The 19,805-nt window shown below is 40.2% G+C and overlaps 1 protein-coding gene across 1 annotated transcript in view; it reads left to right on the top strand.

Moving 5' to 3' along the window:
- The window catches only part of LOC127952906 (voltage-dependent calcium channel gamma-3 subunit), a 28,582-nt gene extending 9,566 nt beyond the window's left edge, over positions 1–19,016 (top strand). The window contains exons 2-4 of the mRNA XM_052551805.1: positions 7,457–7,540; positions 15,118–15,258; positions 16,048–19,016. Of these exons, the coding sequence (XP_052407765.1) occupies positions 7,457–7,540; positions 15,118–15,258; positions 16,048–16,541 (719 nt within the window). The 3' untranslated portion in view covers positions 16,542–19,016. The remainder of the gene's footprint in view (positions 1–7,456; positions 7,541–15,117; positions 15,259–16,047) is intronic.
- The last annotated feature ends 789 nt before the right edge of the window (positions 19,017–19,805 follow it).

The following is a 19,805-nucleotide window of genomic DNA, read 5'->3' as shown; positions in this document are numbered from 1 at the left end:
GTTATGGCTGTGTCCCTGCTTTTATGAGCTATCCGTCTTGTGTTTCTGCGATCTCCTGGTGTATTGTGATTAGGAAGCCTGCTGAAAAAGCCGTGTTCCTCCCGTTATTAAGTGCCGTTATCTCTCTTAAGCCCCGGTTGTTTACTCGCTTGCATCCACTCATGTGGAACAGTTTTTGGCACATTTCATGTAGATGTCCAGCGCTGTTCCTGAGCTCCTGTATGATATGTATTTTATTAGGGATAGTGGCAAAGCAAAGGGATCAGGGAGGGCTAGAACTGAATATTGATGTGCGTGTGTGTGTGTGTGTGGACTTCACCTCTGCGTGAATACGGGCATCGCTGAGTGTTAACAAGCCAAATAAGTCCATTAAACTCAATGTTGGCCCACGCCTGAGGAGACCTCTCTGTGGAGAAGGGGCTGGCAGGAACCTTTAGCTGGCTTGCACAGACAGCTTCCTCCTTTTCATGGAAAACTAAATCAAGCATGTTGACTCTGAAGAATAGCCATGAGATGAAGGCCATCCGATGTGTGTCAGAAAAAAAGTGCTTTCGCAGCAATCACAGCGTCAGCATTGGCTGCTGTTGGACTCACGTGTACGTACCAGCTGGCTTTGAATCCCTCGCATAAGTAGCAGAATGCTCCTCATCCTTCAGATCAGGATCTTATGGTGTCGGGCAAATGTTTATCGCCCAAACATATGCCCTTTTAGGATTTACCCCCCACACAAAATGTGTTCACTTTCATGGTTCTGCTGTCATTTGCAGTAAGCCCAGATATTTATGAGCTCTGTCTTTGACAAGATGCTCTAAATGAATTACAAATAGGGAGCGCAGCCCACTTTACATGAATATTGTCATTCGTCTGTCAAAGCACTTTGGCTGTGCTGGGGTGAGTTAGCAGTTTGCATCCCATCAAACTAGTGAATTTCAGGTCAAATTTGGGTCAGTTTCTCATGCATGACTGGTGTTTTTATAATTGTTTTAGGAATATTTAAAAGGGTAACTAACCCAAATTAAGTAAAAAGTTTGGGGCCAGTAAGATATCTTATTTAGTTTTTTATTATTTATTACTTTTATTCAGTAAATAATAATGTGATTGCTAGATGTCAGTAAAGGCATTTATAATGTTACAACATAATAATGAATGCTGTTCTTTAGAACTTTCTGGTAACCCTAGAATCCTGGAAAAAAAGTAATAAAAAAGTATGTTAGCAGTTCAAAGTTTCCAACATTTCAGCAATAAAAATAAATGTTAATTTAAATGTTAATTTAAAAATAAATGTAAATAAATTTATTTAAAAAAATGATTTTAATTATCGAAGATACAAACAATACAATACAATATGATTTTTTTTATTGGAAACTGCATTGCAATAATCTACTTCCGAAGGGGCACTCAGTTTGAATGGGCATGACACTTCTGCAAGGAAAACAAGAGATATTGTCCTGGAGTGATGTAAACCTGAACCCCTCAGGATTGCTCAGACTATTCAGCCCCTGAGAGATATTCCAGAGCCCCTGTGGTTCTTGAGGAAGTGGCGGCCTATCAGCTGCTGCACAACCCCTCGTCTGAAGTGTGCTGTCGTTTGAAAAGACTCCATTTAATGGAAAAGACCAGAGCAGAAGTAGCCGAGTTAAACAAACAAGAATAGTTATTGGACCCTGCTGAGACAACAGCAATAAGTAGCTAACTGCGAGCGGGAAAGAGGAGGGGGCATGCGACGCCACAAGTGGAAGAAGATTGCCTCTTGTACAATTTGAAGTCTTTCAGCCCCGTCCCAGTTGTCTTGGACAGGTCACATTGCACATTTATTACCCCATTCTCCAGAAACATGATTTAACATGGACGCTCTCCGCTCATCGCAGAGCTCGAATAAAGCATTCCTTGCCTTGTTATGTTTAGTTGAATTAGCAGGCTGGTAAGTGAGTCTCTCGTGTTGGTAGGAATATTATTGTGCAGAGATATCGTGCCCTGTGGAGGATCATTAAAACCATGCCTAATAAACGTGGATGACTCACCGTGTCAAAACCATTAGGCCAATCAGTCTCTCTGCAAGCTGGGCCTTAATTTTCAGACTCTACCTGCAAAATTAAACACACACAGGTCATTAAAGGCAGCAGAAAGGTGCAGTGTTGTCGCCGGAGCAGTGATTACTGTCACAGTCTGACTGGCACGAGCCATTGCTAGCTCAATTTCAGTGTGGCTACGGAAATGTGCTTTAAGCTTCTTTCCAAAACCTAGTGAGCTGCCTTGCTTTTTAAAGCCTGCATAGATAGCTACCTTTGAAGATAGCACAAATGTGAAGCGACTTATGTGGAACAACTCTGCATGATGCACAAATAGCACTATTCATAGGGCTGGGAAAAATAATCAGAATCTTCATTTAAATGATCTCCAGGTGAAATCCCAAGGTCAAGCTTTGACTCAAAGCCTATTTTCATTCAATCGGTGGGATTCCTTGTAATGGGCACTACTGTATAGGAAGAGTGTGCATACACATCAAAGGTAAACAATGAGTCTGCACACCAGAAAATGCTCCTTAGCAATTTCAGTGATTGCTCACCACGTGTAACGTTTCGGGCCCAAGCCCTTCATCAGACATGTTTACCTTTGCAACTACTTGTCTGCCCAGCACCCAGTTTTAAGGTTTTGGATGTGCCTTTGAATTCTTGAGCATACACATCAACCATGGTCAGAGCAAGAGCTCGTCCATCAACGTGCTTTATTCAGGTTATGGAAGTCTTTGGGATCTGATTCTGGATCAAATATATATGGCTGGATCTGAATTTTAGCCCTTTTTTTAGCCCTACTCTTTAGCTCTGCCCACAGCACGCCTCCAGGAGCTCCACTGCTTTCTGAGAGAAGCGTAAAGCTGTAACTGGCTTTTAGAAATCTAATAAAACTAAAGACTCTTCGGAGATATGAAAGATGCAATACTACTCTATAGGATTCACATGAGATTAGCAGTAACTGTGTGTGTTATATCCACTTTAAAGATGCATTTACATTTTGATTTATTTCCCCTAATATTTACAAAATTAAAGATGAATAATTTGACAATGTATCAGTATGAGGACTATTTTATGCAGGCTACCAGAGCACACGTATAAGAATCCAGCAGCTGGATTTACCAAGGTTTACAAGATTTGTGGATTTAAGTGTTTATTAGATATTCAAAGACTTGTTCAAATAAATAGTTATTTACTGTACGCATACGGTATAAGAGAGCGTATGATCGCATTTGCATGTCTTTCTGCAGTTAATAGAAAGGCAAACTCTATAATACTTTTTCATAAACCAATTACTTTCATTGTTTAACAGTTCTGTCACATTTATTTGGCAGAGCTGTTAAACAAAGACCGAAAACGAATAAATATGGAGAATGAGCGCTCCTGTGTGTCCTTGCTCAGGCATGGGCGTTATCTGTGAGCCCTCCCGACAGAAAAACGAATCAGTAATAGTCTTGTTCATAGTTATGAATATTCACATTTCTTGAAGTTGAAGTTCTGAACGTGAGACACGAGTGTGGTGGTCAAACACGTCTCTCTATCACGTTTACATAGAAAAACAATAGCTTAGTGGAATACAAAAGCATGTTCTGTGTGAATTGCTCCGTAGTGCTCTACGTATAATGCCTTGAAACACTAGATACGGTAGGCAGCTCACTAGATTTTGGAACACAGCTATAATGATGTATAATGAAATGACAATATTCTTCACGTGTGCAACACGCCAAAAAGAAAGGCTTTGAGACTGCCTAGATCGTCATTTTATGGAAATGCTGACTTCTGCTCGATTGAGCACAAATGAAGTCTTTACACTTTGACTGTAAGTTCCCTTTAAGCTGAGGGTGAATGCATAGGCAAATTAAGCTGAGCATGTATTTCTCTGAAGTGTGACTAACCATGTGTCAATCAGAGCAGCCTGTGTGCTATCAGAGGAGCTCCAGCGGCAGAGCTCTTCACCCACCACCGGCCACACAGGACCAGGAGAGGACAGCCACAATGCCGAAGCTCAGGGCAACACTAAAGCCCCTATTCATCCTCCTTTCTCCTTTTCCTTTTATAAAAAAGTGGCTTTATCTGTTAGCAATGCGCTGAATAGGCAAGAGAGCTGCACTGGCTACACAATCCAAAAGGAGGAGGGCATGAAGGGAGGGCCGAGTGGAAAATATCTCCATCAGTTCCTAATCTTTCTGGTCTCCTCCAACAAAGCTGTCACCTTTGAGGAGATCTCTGTTGAATTATTCAGACCGGAGGTGTGTCGGTGCGGCTCGCGGGACTCAGCGGATGCGGAGACCCAGAGGCTCAAATCAGCACAACCGGATGAGTTGTTTTCTAATCCACACAAAGGTAGCCTTTAATTGAAAACACGTCTCTGGTGAATTTACCTCCATATTGACTGTAAACTACTTGCTTTCCCATTTCTCTCTCAACGTCTCTATTGATATCACGAGTACTCCAGTCGTTTAAAGTGGGAAACATAGACTCAAATGTGACTAATTGTTTTAAGAGGATCCTGAGACAAAGGGGTCAATGAGACCTCAAAGTGTGATGAAGACAAATCTGTCCAGCTGCAGACAACACTGAAAAGAACTAAAAGGTTTCAACTTTTTGGGTGTGTGTGTGTGTGTGAATTCACGGAAACAGCGTTTTAGTTTTCTAATCAGATTATTCTGAATCATGGCATTGTCAGCATAGAAACCAAATTAGGACTTTTACTTTCCAATGCAAAGTATTCCTTGCAGGTGTTTTTCCAGGGAACGCTTTCGGCTAATAGCATCAGTGTTCTTTTTATTTATTCACAGGCTGTTTGTAATGATAGAAAACACAGAGATAAAAGATAATGAAAAACTTCCTCGCTAATGCATTCACGCGTCCTCCGGTGAAGCTCTCTGACAGGTCCACGTCTGAAGTTGTGACAAACACACAGTCGTTCTGCAGGTTTGTGTTATGTAAATGGAGACAAAGAGCCAAGCTCTAAATCTGAGTGATTGTTGGTAAAAGCAGCTGCTGGGTCTTATGATGCTTTTAGCGCCGCTGTAATCCAACGCAGCTCATTGGAGGATGGAGAGGCCTGGTTGTACTTCACACTACGCTAGACAGATAAGTGTACACATGGCCAGCGGACAGGTGATTTATTGAAATACGAGATGAGATGACTGTCTTTCAGTTGACATTCCAATAGGGAGGAGTGCTAGAAACTGGCACTTATGTGTGTAAGTGTGTATCTACTTAATCATATTTTGGGGACAGATTTGTACCCAAAAGAGCTTTCATTTATAAATATTTTATTATTATTATTATTATTACTGTGAAAATTTACCTGGCAGGCTATCTGTTCTGTTAGGGTTACGGAGTGTGTTACAATTAGGTATTTGTATATGGTATTTATAATTAGCTATACATAAAAACAGCATAAGTCTGTGGAATGTTCTCATTTAGATACCTAGTTAAAAGCGCACATTCAAAATGTAGTTCATTTTAATTTTTCAATTTGGCTTGAAATATGACCTTGCCATTTCCTGATGATTTTTTTAATATTCTTTTTTTCAAATTTACTACTGTTTTTTTTTCTCTCTTTTAAGTATGTTTTATACCGTAGATTGTTTTTTCATATATTTAATTATACAAATTTATTATTACAGTTATGTAACATAAAATTGTATTAATGAATTTGTAGAAAAAAATATATATAATAATAATAGTAATACATACTAATAGCATTACTGTTAAAATGACTCATTATTGTGATATAAAACCACCTGTGAATGTGGTGCTTTGTAACAGGAGGTGTTCATAAGTGCCAGGATCTCCCTCCATCTCTGTGTTATGAGCAGGCGTGTGTGTGTGTGTGTGTGTGTGTGTGTGTGTGTGTGTGTGTGTGTGTGTTTGAGGGAGTGAATAGAGCTGAATGGCTTTGAGTGGCCAGTCTGTCAGGTCACCTGTAGACAGTGATGGTGGGAGAGGGCTGCGGGCTGAGCCAGAGGGCATTTCTGAAGAAGCCCGAGTGCCCTGATTCACTCTGAATCATTGAAAGCCCTCACCATCCACCACAGAGACCTGTTCTCTCTCTTTCTTAAACAAAATGGCATTTCACAGAAACAAACACAGAGCCATGAAAACCATAAGTTTGTCTATGTGGCCTCATTAGGTGCTGTTTGTTCAGTATTCATTCAGAGTTCTTATCCAAAATGTTGGTTGATAAATGTTGGAAATGTCATTCTGTCCTCTGTCTTCTTTTGTAATTGTATTTTAAGATTATATCTATCTATCTATCTATCTATCTATCTATCTATCTATCTATCTATCTATCTATCTATCTATCTATCTATCTACAGTAGGTGGCCAGCCTTTCTGGGGCTTACCGCCGCGTGTACCGCCGTGGCAGTGCCGCGGTGGTAAATGTAATTCAGTTGCATGTTAAAATAATTCGCGAAACTACCGCCAAGTGGCGCAAAGGGAAAGATTGCGAAATGAATGTAATTGTAAAATGAGATAAAAGATAACTATCTATCTATCTATCTATATTTGTTTTGTGACGCCATTTAATGTATTTCCAAGTTATTAAGTTTGATTGTATTAATTTATAATATTTCAATGTATTTCATTCTATTTTTCCACAGTGTGTTTCGCTATGATCAAACTGAGCCTGAATGGATCCCAGTCACACATTTGAGAATATAAATGATAAATAAATGATAAAACAGAGGTTTAATGTTTCAATAATATCCGTCAGATGGGTATGATTTGGTCCAAGGAGCATATCAAAAGAATATAAAAGGTTAAATTATGTAAACTGAGGGGATTTCTGGAAGCACAAAAATATCTGAGCAGAAAATGAGGGGATTCATCTTGTATTACATCCATTTGAACAGTTTTAACAGTACTGTGCATTGATACTCGCTACAGAGAAGCTGATACATGAGTATTACTTAAAATGGAAACAGTTTAAACACAAACCGAGCATTTGAGCTGTGTACTCCTCCTTTAATGCAGCGGAGAATATGACAGGATGTGTCAGAATGGTTTCCCCCTACATAGGGCGCATGTATTTGGTACGATAAACCTCTTCATTAGCCGGTCACATGTTACGCCCGAGGGCAGAAGCGTTATTTTTGTTCATTTGTCATCTTGAGCGCACAGCCGAGTGAACAGGGGTTGTCAGTGAATGCACAAGACGGCATGCATACATGCACATACGCACACACATATACACATAGCAAGCAGCTTACTAGTACTGTGCTCACTGACCTGATAAATGCATTAGAAAATACTGCAAAATAAACACACCAAGACATGTTTACCTTTGTATTACACATAAAATGGACTTCTGTAGTGTGTGTGTGTGTGTGTGTGTGTTTGTATTTGTATGCGCTCCATCACATGCATGCAAAAAAAATCGACTAATGGTATTTGACTCTCTCCTCTCTCTCTGTTCTTCATGGCTGCAGGAACATTTCGAGGTGTCTGTAAGAAGATTGACCACTTTCCAGAGGATGCAGATTATGAGCAGGATGCAGCAGAGTATTTACTACGTAAGTCTGTCAAACAACACACATCAGGGGCGTTTTCTCTGAGAGGGCAAGGTACCTATTTTAAATAAATTGGATGAGAAAATAATCAAATATAGAGAAGGCAAAACAAATATTTCAAAATGTGAGCTGAAATATAGTGTTAATCACTCAATTTTATGCAAAAGCTCCATCTAAGAGTGATACCAGCAGATAAAGGGGGAGGAAGTGTCTCTTTTTGCTTCTTTTGGTTCTCATTAAGGGTGCTTTCTAGGGGTGTAACGATACGCGTATTCGTATTGAACCGTTCGGTACGACGCTTTCGGTTCGGTACGCGGTACGCATTATGTACCGAACGGTTCGTTGGACTAATTAATTATATTTGAAAAAGAAATATAATGATATGCGTTCAACAAGGTAGCCCAATAACCCAAACGACGTAACAGGCAACGCCCCTGACACTCCCGAAGAAGAAAAAAACAGCAACTTATATGTTTATGTTAGGCTCAGTCAGGCGCTCGCTCACTCAGTACGCGCTGAAGGCTCGTTGCAAAATGGCCAATGCGTTTAACAGACTAGAAATACAGGATCCTCCAATAACCAACAGGTCTGGTGTTTGGGTGCACTTTGGATTCCCTTTAAGCTATAATGGTGATGGCAAGAGAGTGGTGGATAAAAAAAACAACGGTATGTCGCATCATATCGTCAACTCATTTACGCTGACATCACCTTATTGTGTCAGTATCTGGGAAAAGACGAAAAAAAGGAGAAACATGCACGCAACAAACTATCCCTGCAGCATTTAGACACCGGTATTATAGCTTACAGGGAATCCAAAGTGCACCCAAACACCAGACCTGTTGGTTATTTTAGGATCTTATATTTCTGGTCTGTTAAATGCATTAGACATTTTGCAACGAGCCTTCAGCGCGTGCTGAGTGAGCGAGCGCCTTAGGGGCCGTTCACATATCGTGCCTAAAAACGCATGGAAAACGCTAAGCGCGTCTTTCTCCTCCTTTCCAAAGCGCTCGGGCAGAAGCGCTCATGAGGCGTCTGTCTTTGCTAAGCAACGATGACGTGCTCTCTCCATGAGACGCGGAAATTTCAGCGAAGGATAAATGGATTTGCAGGTCTAAAAATCGCTTGCAGTAGCTCTGCTACTAAATTTATTTCAAAATTGCAATCCATATACAACTATGATCAGCTGTTCCTTCATCTTGGCTGAGTTTTCAATGTTGTTACGGGAAAGGATGAAGCTGATTGGTTAGTTCTTGTCACATGACCCGCGGTGCGCTTGCGGCATTCTGAAAAGTTGAGATGTTTTTACATTTTGCTATATCTAAAACGTACCGAACCGAACCGAACCGAACCGTGACATCAGTGTATCGTATCGAACCGAACCGTGAATTTTGTGAACCGTTACACCCCTAGTGCTTTCACATCTCTAGTTCGGTTCATTTGGTCCGAACCAAGGGCAAATAATTATACATTGTAGCATTTTTCAGCTTTTGGTTCCTTTTCACACCACACTGATTGCTTTGGTCCGAAACAGTTGAAACGAACCAAAATGCAGTCACATGACAACATCCACATCACTGATTGGCCATGATGTATTTCCTAAACTGCTTTTCGATTGGTCTGAATTTACGTGCGGAAAAAAAATCCAACATAAGAGGAAAAGCCAGACACAACACAACTATGGAGAGACAACTGTGCGGGCTGGTTTTGTCCCTGGCCATAATCTATTACATTGTTTGTATACACCACAATATGCAAACAATACATTTCTATAATGAAGCGCGAATGCGGCTTGAAAACAACGTTCTAATGCACTGCAAACGGCGAGCGGGCATCGCTCGTAACTTCAAACGGAGGCGTGCATTAATTCTTCTTAACTCTCTCTGACATGCTCATGGTCATCAGACTAAATTTCTATGAATCTCCGCACCTCCTCACTACTCCAAGTTTGTCCACAAGCCACTATGCTAAAGTGCAAACTGTCAACAAACACTTCCTCATCCCATAATGCACAGCACAGCTGACTACGGCAGCTGGTTTAGTCCAAAAATGATCAGTACTTTTTGCAGTTGGGTCTGTTCGAGGTCGGATCACATTCTCACCAAAAACGAATCGCTCCAGAGTTCGTTTGAAAGCGTACCGAGACCACCTCTTCAAGCAGGTCTCGGTACGCTTGTATGGTCCACCTTTGGTGCGCACCCTAGTGTGATTGCTGCTTTCACACCTGCCCAAACGAACCACACCAAAGGGGGAAACGAACTCTGGTACGATTCAACCGAACTAAATGAGGCAGGTGTGAAAGCACCCTAAGTTCCTACAACGTAAGGCCAGGGGGATGGTAAAATTGGCTGGTTATTTTGTCAATGCAAAAATACCCACCTAGTGTGTCCCACAAATTGGTCCAAATTGTGGAAACTGTCTAATTACAAACAATAGACTCAACAAACACTCGGACAACAACTGTTTCCATCAAAACCAGAAAGAGGACTCTGTACAAGTCCCCCACACTCACAGTCACAGATACACACACACACACACATCTCAAATCTCTCACAATCACCCAGACTGATGATATGCATAGAGAAGGGTCATATTGGTCAGATGGATTTTTCTCGTTTAGCCCTGCTTGGTTTCTTCAGTTTCTGCAATGACCTCCACACTTTTTACCATCTTATAGATTAGGTGCAGCGTGTCTTGAAATTGCTTGGTGACTGAAGCTGAACAAAGTAGATGCACGCATTCAAGCATGTCATGGTTTATGCTTAGTGATAAATCATGCTTACCCACAAGTCTTTACACTGTCATAGCTGTTTGGTTGTACTATTTAAGTGACATCTTTTTTAACTGGTTCCCCTGTGTAAATTCGTACATATTCTTGGAAAATGTTTGTTCTTACATTTGGGTTTTTGCTTGTGTGTCAAATACATTATTTACCGGATCCCTGTGATTATGACTCAGTGACATGTAAAAGGGGTACTTCACCAAAAAAAAAAAAAGAACATTTTGTTATTATTTACTCAACCTCATGTTGTTTCAAACCTGTACATTGTTATTTGTCCTGTGGTGCACAGAAGTAGAACATCTTTAGGAATCATTTTGCATGAATGAACATCACTGAAAAAACTTCTGTGATGGTGTGGCTGTTTTTTTAAACTTTGTATTTGCTTTAATTTCATGATTTCTATTCATCCCCTGCCATTCGCCCACCCTCATTAATTTATTTTCCCTCTGTTCAATTAAAACTGTGAGGAAAAAAGGCAAAAATGAAGGAAGTAGCAATGATTTCTCAGTGATGTGCATTTATCAAAAAGCAACCAAATCAATCATGTGTAGCCTAATTTAAATAAATATGTGTGGAGAAGGAATGCTCACAATACTGCTAATGACCCATAAATACACCCTGGACATCAGTAATTAGACATTTTACAGTAATAGGCATTCAGAGGTACAATTATTAATTATAATGTTATTTGCATAACAATTATTAATAATGTTTTTTTTTTTATTATATATATACACTTTTGGTGAATATTCAAGTCAAGTGTGGGCAAAAGCTAACCATACCGGAAAATACTAGGAGTTTCTGATATGTAAAATAAATAAATGTAAGGCAGTGACTTAGTTCTATTTTTCCATGGGATATTGAGATGTAGGCTTTCACTCAATAAAGGCACAGTTCATCCCAAAATGAAAATGTTGTCATTAATCACTCACCCTCATGTCGAGCCAAACCTGTAAGACCATTGTTCATCTTCAGAACACAAATGAAGATATTTTTGATGAAATCCAAGAGCCTTCTCACCCTCCATAGACAGCAAAACAACTGGTACATTCAAGGCACAGAAAGGTAGTGAGAACACTTTCTGTCCCTCCGTTGACAGCAAGGAAACTACCATGTTCAAAGCCCAGAAACGTAGTAGGGATTATTTTGTGGTACTCTCATGGATGGCAGCAGAGACTGACTGCAAGAGAATTATTATTATTATTTTTTTTTTTTTTTCAGAAAAATTAGTTGAAGTGAACCAAAAAGTGACTAATCTAACCTTAGTGTTTTTGGTGTTCAAAGAAGATGCAATGGAACCATGAAAGGACCCAAAATGAGCGGTACTCACACCACCTCCTGAGGTTTGTTTTGGGGTCTGAGATCATTTGCGGTTTTTGAGTTATGTGATTTTAGTTAAAAATCAAAAATCGTCAAAAAGAAAAATATACACAGATGTATCTTGCATTTAGAAAATACACATTGTTTTCTCAGTTGGTGGCTATGCGCTGTTGTTGAATGCAAAGGTGTATACAGTGAAAATTGTAAAAAAAAAATAAAAAAAATACAAAGCATATGGGTTTGGAATGACAGAATGACACTTTTTATTTTTGGATGAAATATCCCTTTACAAAGATTCCAAGAGCAGACTTCCACACACTTTAGCTTTATGGAGAGACTGATGTGAGATCTTACTGCATGTGAACAACAAACCTGTTTCTGCCAATAACTATTTACACCAGACAACTCAGACTAAAGTTTCACAGGGGGCAAGTCTAACATGATCGGTGTCGGCATGTCGACTGTTTGTGCATTCTAGAAGCCACAGACACAGACATCCACCCAGAATTCAAGGGAAAGAAAGTCCTCTGTTTTACAGCTTCATTTGCTGCCCTGTTCATAGTGCTATTGGCATGTCGTTCAGAACAATGCAATGAAATACATTTAGGAGCACTACAAAATATACATTTCTGAGCAAAAATAAAAAAGCTGATTTTGAAGCTAAATGCATTTGAAAAGCTTTTCCCTTCTCTGTTTTGTTCTCTGCCTTTGATTCACTCGATCTTTATCTGCCTCTCTCATGGCGTACTTTAGTTGCCCTTGAGATGGCTGTTTTTTCCCTATGAGCATTGTTCTAATTTCCTTGTTATTCGTTTGAAGCAGAGGGTTCTGTCCTCTGGCCTAACATGCTCTGCGTGCAAGTTCAGATGGGCATATCACATTCTGCCCTGCACATCTTTGTGTATAAAAATGCCCACCGCACAGACTCCAGGGGATTCATGAGGTTGATAACCTCGACTTAACCAGAGAGGCCCATCCGTCCAGTTTTTAAACTGAAAAGTCTAAGCCAAGCACGAATAAATGTTTCAGTCGTCCCACAGAGGTCTTACCCTATGTAGATCTTACCTGTCAGCAGGACGTTGGACCCATCAAGGACGCAGATGTCATCCTTTTTGTTGCATGCTAATGCTCTGTACAATCCTCCTCAATAAATATCTCCCATTTCTAACTGTAATTAAGCACGGCTCGGCCACTGATCCATTTTTCAAGGATGGCAGGAAAATTGGATGATGGAGGAGTATTTTGTCTTCCCCTGGGCATGAATATATTAATGAGGTGTGCCATGGGAGACTGCTGATCCAGTGAGGAGAGAGAAATGAAGGGGAGGGAAGGAGAGTGACATTTGTTAGAGAAAGACAATAAAGCCATAGTGCAGTTTTCTTCCCAAACAACTTACCAACTGATCGTCGACGAATGTGTTGACCTGCACATCTGCTTAATGATCAAATTATATTTAAAGTCATCAGAGATTTTCATAAATGGTTAAAGCGAAGGTTTTTGCCCGTTACTTTTCAGAATTCATCATTTGAGAAATGGCCATTTAACTGAAATTCCTGTTGGAATGACAAAAAGGGAATTAATGAATTGCAATTCAAAGACATTCAGCACTTTGGTGAGATTTCAGTAGTTCTGCGAGAAAACAAACAATTTTGTCATTCATTTTGACTTATTTAGGGCTCACCACAGCAGATCATCTGCATATTTATTTGTTTTACAGTAGATACTTTTCCTATTCAACATAGTTAACATAGCTATCAGTGTTTTGTTGTATATATAAACATATCTGTCAGTTTGTAGATGCACTGGGGTAAGGGATAATGTAAACGCTAAATTTCAGAAAAACCATTCACTGGTTTTTCGTCTTGCCCCTCTTGTCCCAAAATATTTATTTCTTAGAGGAAAGGCGCTCAGAAGGGCAAATGCTGCAGTGCTGCGGTATGCATAGCAATGGCGTACTGATAAGGGCAGTCAACTAGGCTATTGACATTGATCCTGACACTCTCAGATGCCCCTCCTTTAGCTTTTATACTATTTCTGAAGAGGCTGATCAGGCTTGATCTGAGGCAGAGTGAAGGAGCGAGGAGTTCAGCCAGTCGGAGAAGCCCCGTGTGTGCTGCGTTTTCTGATCCAGAACTGTCCGCAAATAATTGGAAGGAAGTACGAAGCATTTCGGACAGATGCTGTCTGTTGCAGTGCTCAAATCTGTGAAGACGTAACTAAACACAGCGCTTCAAGGAGACATTCTTTCTGCAGAGCACCATCAGATGGCTCGCTCGGGATGAAGTGTCCAGTTCTGGAGTATTAGACCAAATACCTCTCACGAGAGAGTCTGATTTACACCATAAATCCAAAAAACACCATTGTATCAGTAAATCTAAAAGGCATCATCATCTATTCACCAACATGGCATCTTTTTTCCTGTGGAACATAAAAGGAGTATAATGTCTTGGTTGATTTTGTTTTCGACACAGCAAAGTATGGCATATATATTTATGCATATAATTAAAGTAAATAGACTATCACAGAGTGTCATATTACAAATATTCGTACATAATGACCATTTTAGGCATGACACTGTGGAGCAGACTCTACACTTTTATTCAAAAGTTTGGGGTCAGTAAGAATTAAATTGACCAAAAGTGACAATGAGGATGTTAAAAAAAAATACCAATAAATTTTTTTACAATTATATCCTTAATGAACTTTCTATTCTTTAAAAGATCCTGAAAAAAGTGTCAACAAATATATTAAGCAGCACAACTTTTTCAACTGATGATAAGAACGTTTCTTCAGCAGCAAATCAGCATATCAGAATGATTTCTGAAGGATCATGTGACACTGAAGATGATGCTGAAAATACAGCTAATGATTTCTGAAGGATCATGTGACACTGAAGATGATGCTGAAAGTACAGCTTTACCGTTGCAGGAATAAAATGACAATTTACAATATACTCAAACAGTTAATTTAAATTGTAACAATATTTTACAATGTTTCTGTTTTGCTGAATTTTTGATCAAATAAATGTTGTTGAGCAAGAAAGAAACATTATTACTGTAAGGAGGTATTTCTACCCAGTTTTTGTTAGTCTCTAGGATCATATAGTGAGTTTTACTTGAATAAAATAAGTGAATTAAGATGTTACCACTTACAGAGATTCACAACTACATAAAGTATTTTTTCTTTTGATTTTTTTTTTTTTGTAAGGATAATATTTGGCATGTGTGTGTGTTGTGCACTGATAAACAGTAGTTGGTGGACAGGTGTTTGCATCGTAGATGCAGTATATGGTTTATTTTAGTACAGTTTGCATCCAACTAGCACCCAATGCCCTGTTTTCTAAATAATCAATATAAGCATAAATGGACCTTTGAATTCGATCTGTCATTCACATTCAAATATTTTCTCTTTATATAGCGAGTTTCCCTCTGTACTATTTATAGTAACACTAATGTGGTTGGGTTTCTTGTATCTCCCTCAGGAGCTGTGAGAGCGTCCAGCATCTTCCCCATCATGAGCGTTGGGCTTCTGTTCATGGGAGGTTTGTGTGTGGCTGCCAGTGAGTTTTACAGGAGCAGACACAATGTCATCCTCAGTGCTGGAATCTTCTTTGTCTCTGCTGGTAAGGGATTAAACCTTCTGCATCAGCGCAAGCATGCTCAGCCTGTTTTTTTAGCTTTAGCATATTTCCATCTTTCCGAACCTCATTCAGTTGTCCGAACCAGGGTTTCCCCACAAGACAGAGAATATATTTGGGTTCAGAATACAGCATGTCTAGAATGGATTAGTTCACAGAAAGGTTAGGATGTCGTCCTCCCCGTAGACTGCGCAGATCTGTGTTGACTTGCCAGATTAACTCTGGTTATTGACAAAGGAAATGGATGGGCCGGCTCGAGCAGTGTAAACAAACAGCAGGCCAGCATATTGACCCACTGCTGCAGTTCTGGCCTGGGAAAGGGTGACAGACGGGGGATCCTCAAACAGAACTGCATGTTGGTCAAATATTTAGAGAAGACCCCATTAGGGCCTCATGAGCACACAAATGAGCCCAACTCCCTCCGTTACAATTGAATTATGATGAATCAGTCCTCATGATTGCAGCGAACGCGCTGCCAATTACAGAGCATTGCTTTGTACACAACAAAGTCCTTGGAATCGTCTCGTCCTATTGGTTATGATCTAAATATTCGACAGCAACCTGCTAATTATTTACCCTTAAATATAATTGCGAAGATAAAAAGCGAATTAAAATGTTTCAATTGTTCTTTTTATCTGTGTTCCACATGGCTGATAAGTGATGCATTCTTGTGTAATGATACGGAATGATGAGCCACAGCTGCGTGCTGAGCCATAACTTTCTCTCTCTCTTTTTTCTCTCTTGCCCTCTCCTCTGCTGTTACTCCTCACGCAGGCCTAAGTAACATCATCGGCATTATCGTGTACATATCCGCCAATTCGGGCGACCCTGGCCAGAGCGATTCGAAGAAGAGTTACTCATACGGCTGGTCCTTCTACTTCGGCGCACTGTCCTTCATAATGGCCGAGATGGTGGGCGTGCTCGCCGTGCACATGTTCATTGAGAAACACCGGAAGCAGCGCGCCAAGTCCCGCACCGAGCTGATCAAGAAGTCGGCCTTCAGTCGCATCCCCAGCTACCGCTACCGATTCCGCCGGCGCTCCAGCTGCCGCTCCAGCGAGCCTGCCTCACGTGACGCTTCGCCCATGGGCAAGAGCGGGTACACGGGCCCCGCTGCAGCAGACATCTCCATGTACACCCTGTCCAGGGATCCCTCCAAGGCGGCAATGGGTGCCTTGCTGAACTCCGAGAGGGAGTTTTTGCAGGCTCACAACTCCAACGCTAAGGACTTCAAAGATGCGGCCAACAGGAGGACCACTCCAGTCTGAGAGAGTTTAAGCACAGAGGAAGTGCCACGGCCAAGCGGTTACAACCACAGACTTGAGCTGGACCCCAGCAGGAAGAAGAATTCACTCGAGGCCTGCAGGGCTATAACCCTCTTTCTATAACATTATATATAAATATACAGTCATGGCAAGTTTTGGTAGCAACATCAATTTTGTGTTTTGCAAAGGTGTTCATTCACATTGTTTCTAGATTATTGTGTAGAGCAATTTTAAATTATTACTTAAAGCTTCAATGGCCAAAAAATGTACTTTTCATAAGAATAAAAAATGTATTTAACTGTTTTTTGATCCTGACACCAAATGATCAGCTAACATTAATTGACTAATCATATCAGCAGCACATGTGAAAGTGTGAGTGAGTACTAGTCAGGTGTAATCACTATCATACTAATGATATTGTAAGAGCAGACTGATTGCTATAAAAGGAGGGAAGAAGCGCTTCCAATCATTGTGATCTTGTTAACAATGGTTACCTCCAAAGAAATGTGTGCAGCCTTCATCACTGTGGATCACAATGGCCTCACATTCAAGGAAATTGCTACAAAGAATATTACACCTAAAAGAACCATTTCCTGGATCATCTAGAACTTCAAGAAGAGAGGTTCGACTTAAGTGAAGACGTACCAGTGTCCAGCAAGCGCCAGGACTGTCTCCTCATGAGGAGTCAGATACAGAATCGTGTCACCAGCAGTGAAGAGCTTGCTCATGAACGGCAGCAGGTCGGTGTGAGAGCATCTACATGCACAGTGAGGCCAAGACTTTTGGACAAAGGGCAGCAAGGAAGCCACTTCTCTCCAAGAAAAACTTGAAGGACAGACTCAAATTCTGCAGGAAGTACAAGGATTAGACAGCAGAAGACTGGTGCAAAGTTATTTTCTCTGATGAAGCTTCCTTCCAACTTTTATGAAAAATCTGGAAAATCAATTGTTTGGAGATATAAGGTGAACGCTACCATGAGACCTCTGACGTGCCAACAGTGAACCATCCTGAGACCATCAAAATGTGAGGCTGCTTTCAACCAAGGGTGTGGGCTCTCTCATTAACATGTCCAAAAACACTGCCAAGAATGGTATCAAAACCTTTTTACAACGATCCATGAGTAGTTTGGTGATGATCCGTGAATTTTCCAGCATGACGGAGCACCATGTCACAAAGCAAGAGTGATAAAGAAGTGGCTAGAATATGATTACATAGAAATTTTGGATCCATGGCCAGGCAACTCCCCTGATCTCAATCCCATAGAGAACCTTCGGTCAATCCTCAAAAGGCGAGTGGACAAGCAGAAGCCCACAAATTGTGATCAACTCCGAGAACTAATACGGCAAGAATGGCTCTCCATCAGTGAGGATTTGGCCCAGAGGCTAGTATCGGTCATGCCAGAGCGAACTGCAGAGGTTATGAAAAGCAAGGGTCAACACTGACTGTAAATATTGACTCATATTGTTTTTGCCAATAAAAGCATTAAAAAACTGTATGCTTATTGTTTTTCAGTATAGCATAGAAACATGTGGACAGATAATCTACAAATACTGAAGCAGCAAACTTTGCAAAACACAAAATGTATGTCACTGCCAAAACTTTTGGCCATGACTGTAGATGGTAATTATTAGATCATTGGTGCTTCCTTTTAATCCTTTAATTTTCAGTCACTGTTTCTGTCGTTTCACCTGACACACACACCCCTCCCCCTACGGGCTACTTGAGTAGAATGCTAGTCCTCAATGTTATTTGTTCTGCGACTGCAGTTCCTGAAGTGGTAGCCCAGCGAAACTGTGAAGCCCTCTGAGGGGGAGGATTGTAACGCTTCTGACTGATGAACCGAAAGGCTGTCCCGATACTCGCCTTATGCACAACTCAGTAGCCCATAGCTGGTGAGTGCTGCCTCACACTCACAAGATTGTATACATTGTTGGTTTTTCTTCCGGGTCGGAAATTGAGCCCACATCTAGCGCCACTGTCTCATGCTGATCACCCCACTCATCCCACCTCCACGATGCCCTCAAGCTACTTGGCCAGGCTCTGCATGCCATCCACACAGTTCTGTTATTTATTTTTAATGTTTACTCCCATTATTTCCATTGCAAAACCCCCTGCATAAACTTTTATAACAGGGTTAAAATGCTTGTTATTAAATATGATCTTTTAGCCAACCAAAGTTTTTTGGTATTACATTGTTTTCATTGAGATTCTAATGATTTACAATTTTATGTGATTTACAATGAGATATCCTTGATAAGAGGTTTACTGGAGGCCCTTTTGCTTATTAATATGGATATTGTGGTCATTATTATAAAGTTTTGTTTTTTTATCTGTTAGCGAAAGAAAAGCAGTCGGCTGCCAAATGTAGATTTCTTAATCGTCTATAGTTAAAATGTTTTTGGAGAAAATATTGTTCGTACATTTACCGAAAGCTGTGCATCAAGAGTTTATAAAAATCCGAATGTTATGAAATCAAAAGGAACTGCCCTGAGCACTTGGACCATTCACACATCATGAATAGACAAGCCTCAAAATGGGCTGATGGGATTTTCAGGTTCAAGTCTATACACAATAACAAAACAACAAACAACCCTATGCTTATAACCATGCATACAACACCTCTTTGAAAATATATATTGCTCATTCTATCTCCATTAATGCTACATCACTGCTATACTGAACTATACCTAACTACAAAATATAAATGTATACTGTTATTTAGTTGCTTAGTTAATGTTATCAATATCATACTGATGAATATAAACTCCAAGGGCTTTTGGTTTTCATATAAAAAGCATACAAGGGCTTTAAAGAAGTTCAGCCAACAGAGAAAACAACAGATCTGCCCTTAAAAATAGTTACATTGAAAAAAGAAAAGAAAAATTCTTTACCATGTATGCAAAACACATCCAGATGTAATGATATAATGTATACAGTAAGTTTTCCTTCGCATCTGTCGCAATTATTAATCCCTTTGTCAGTTAGGTAGAAACGGAAGTAGATCCTGAAACATCTATAATAGTGTAGTTTTTCCAGAAATTCATCTCATTTCAGAACATCCAAGAGTACAGAACATGTACTTTAGCCTCCAGATTCATGCAAGCCAGTCATTCATCTCCAGTTTTATTTCATTCAGCTTAGCGAAGTCATGCTAGCAATCTGCCGCCTCACTGGGAATATTACTGTAAATGTTGCCTTTCGTTCGGATCCACTTTATGTTGTGAAATTGTGATGTTCTGGGTCTAGAACTAAGTGTTTCATATTTGA

Source organism: Carassius gibelio, chromosome B3, assembly GCF_023724105.1.
Source record: "Carassius gibelio isolate Cgi1373 ecotype wild population from Czech Republic chromosome B3, carGib1.2-hapl.c, whole genome shotgun sequence".
Lineage (NCBI taxonomy): Eukaryota > Metazoa > Chordata > Actinopteri > Cypriniformes > Cyprinidae > Carassius > Carassius gibelio.
This window is presented reverse-complemented; position numbering and strand designations above follow the sequence as displayed.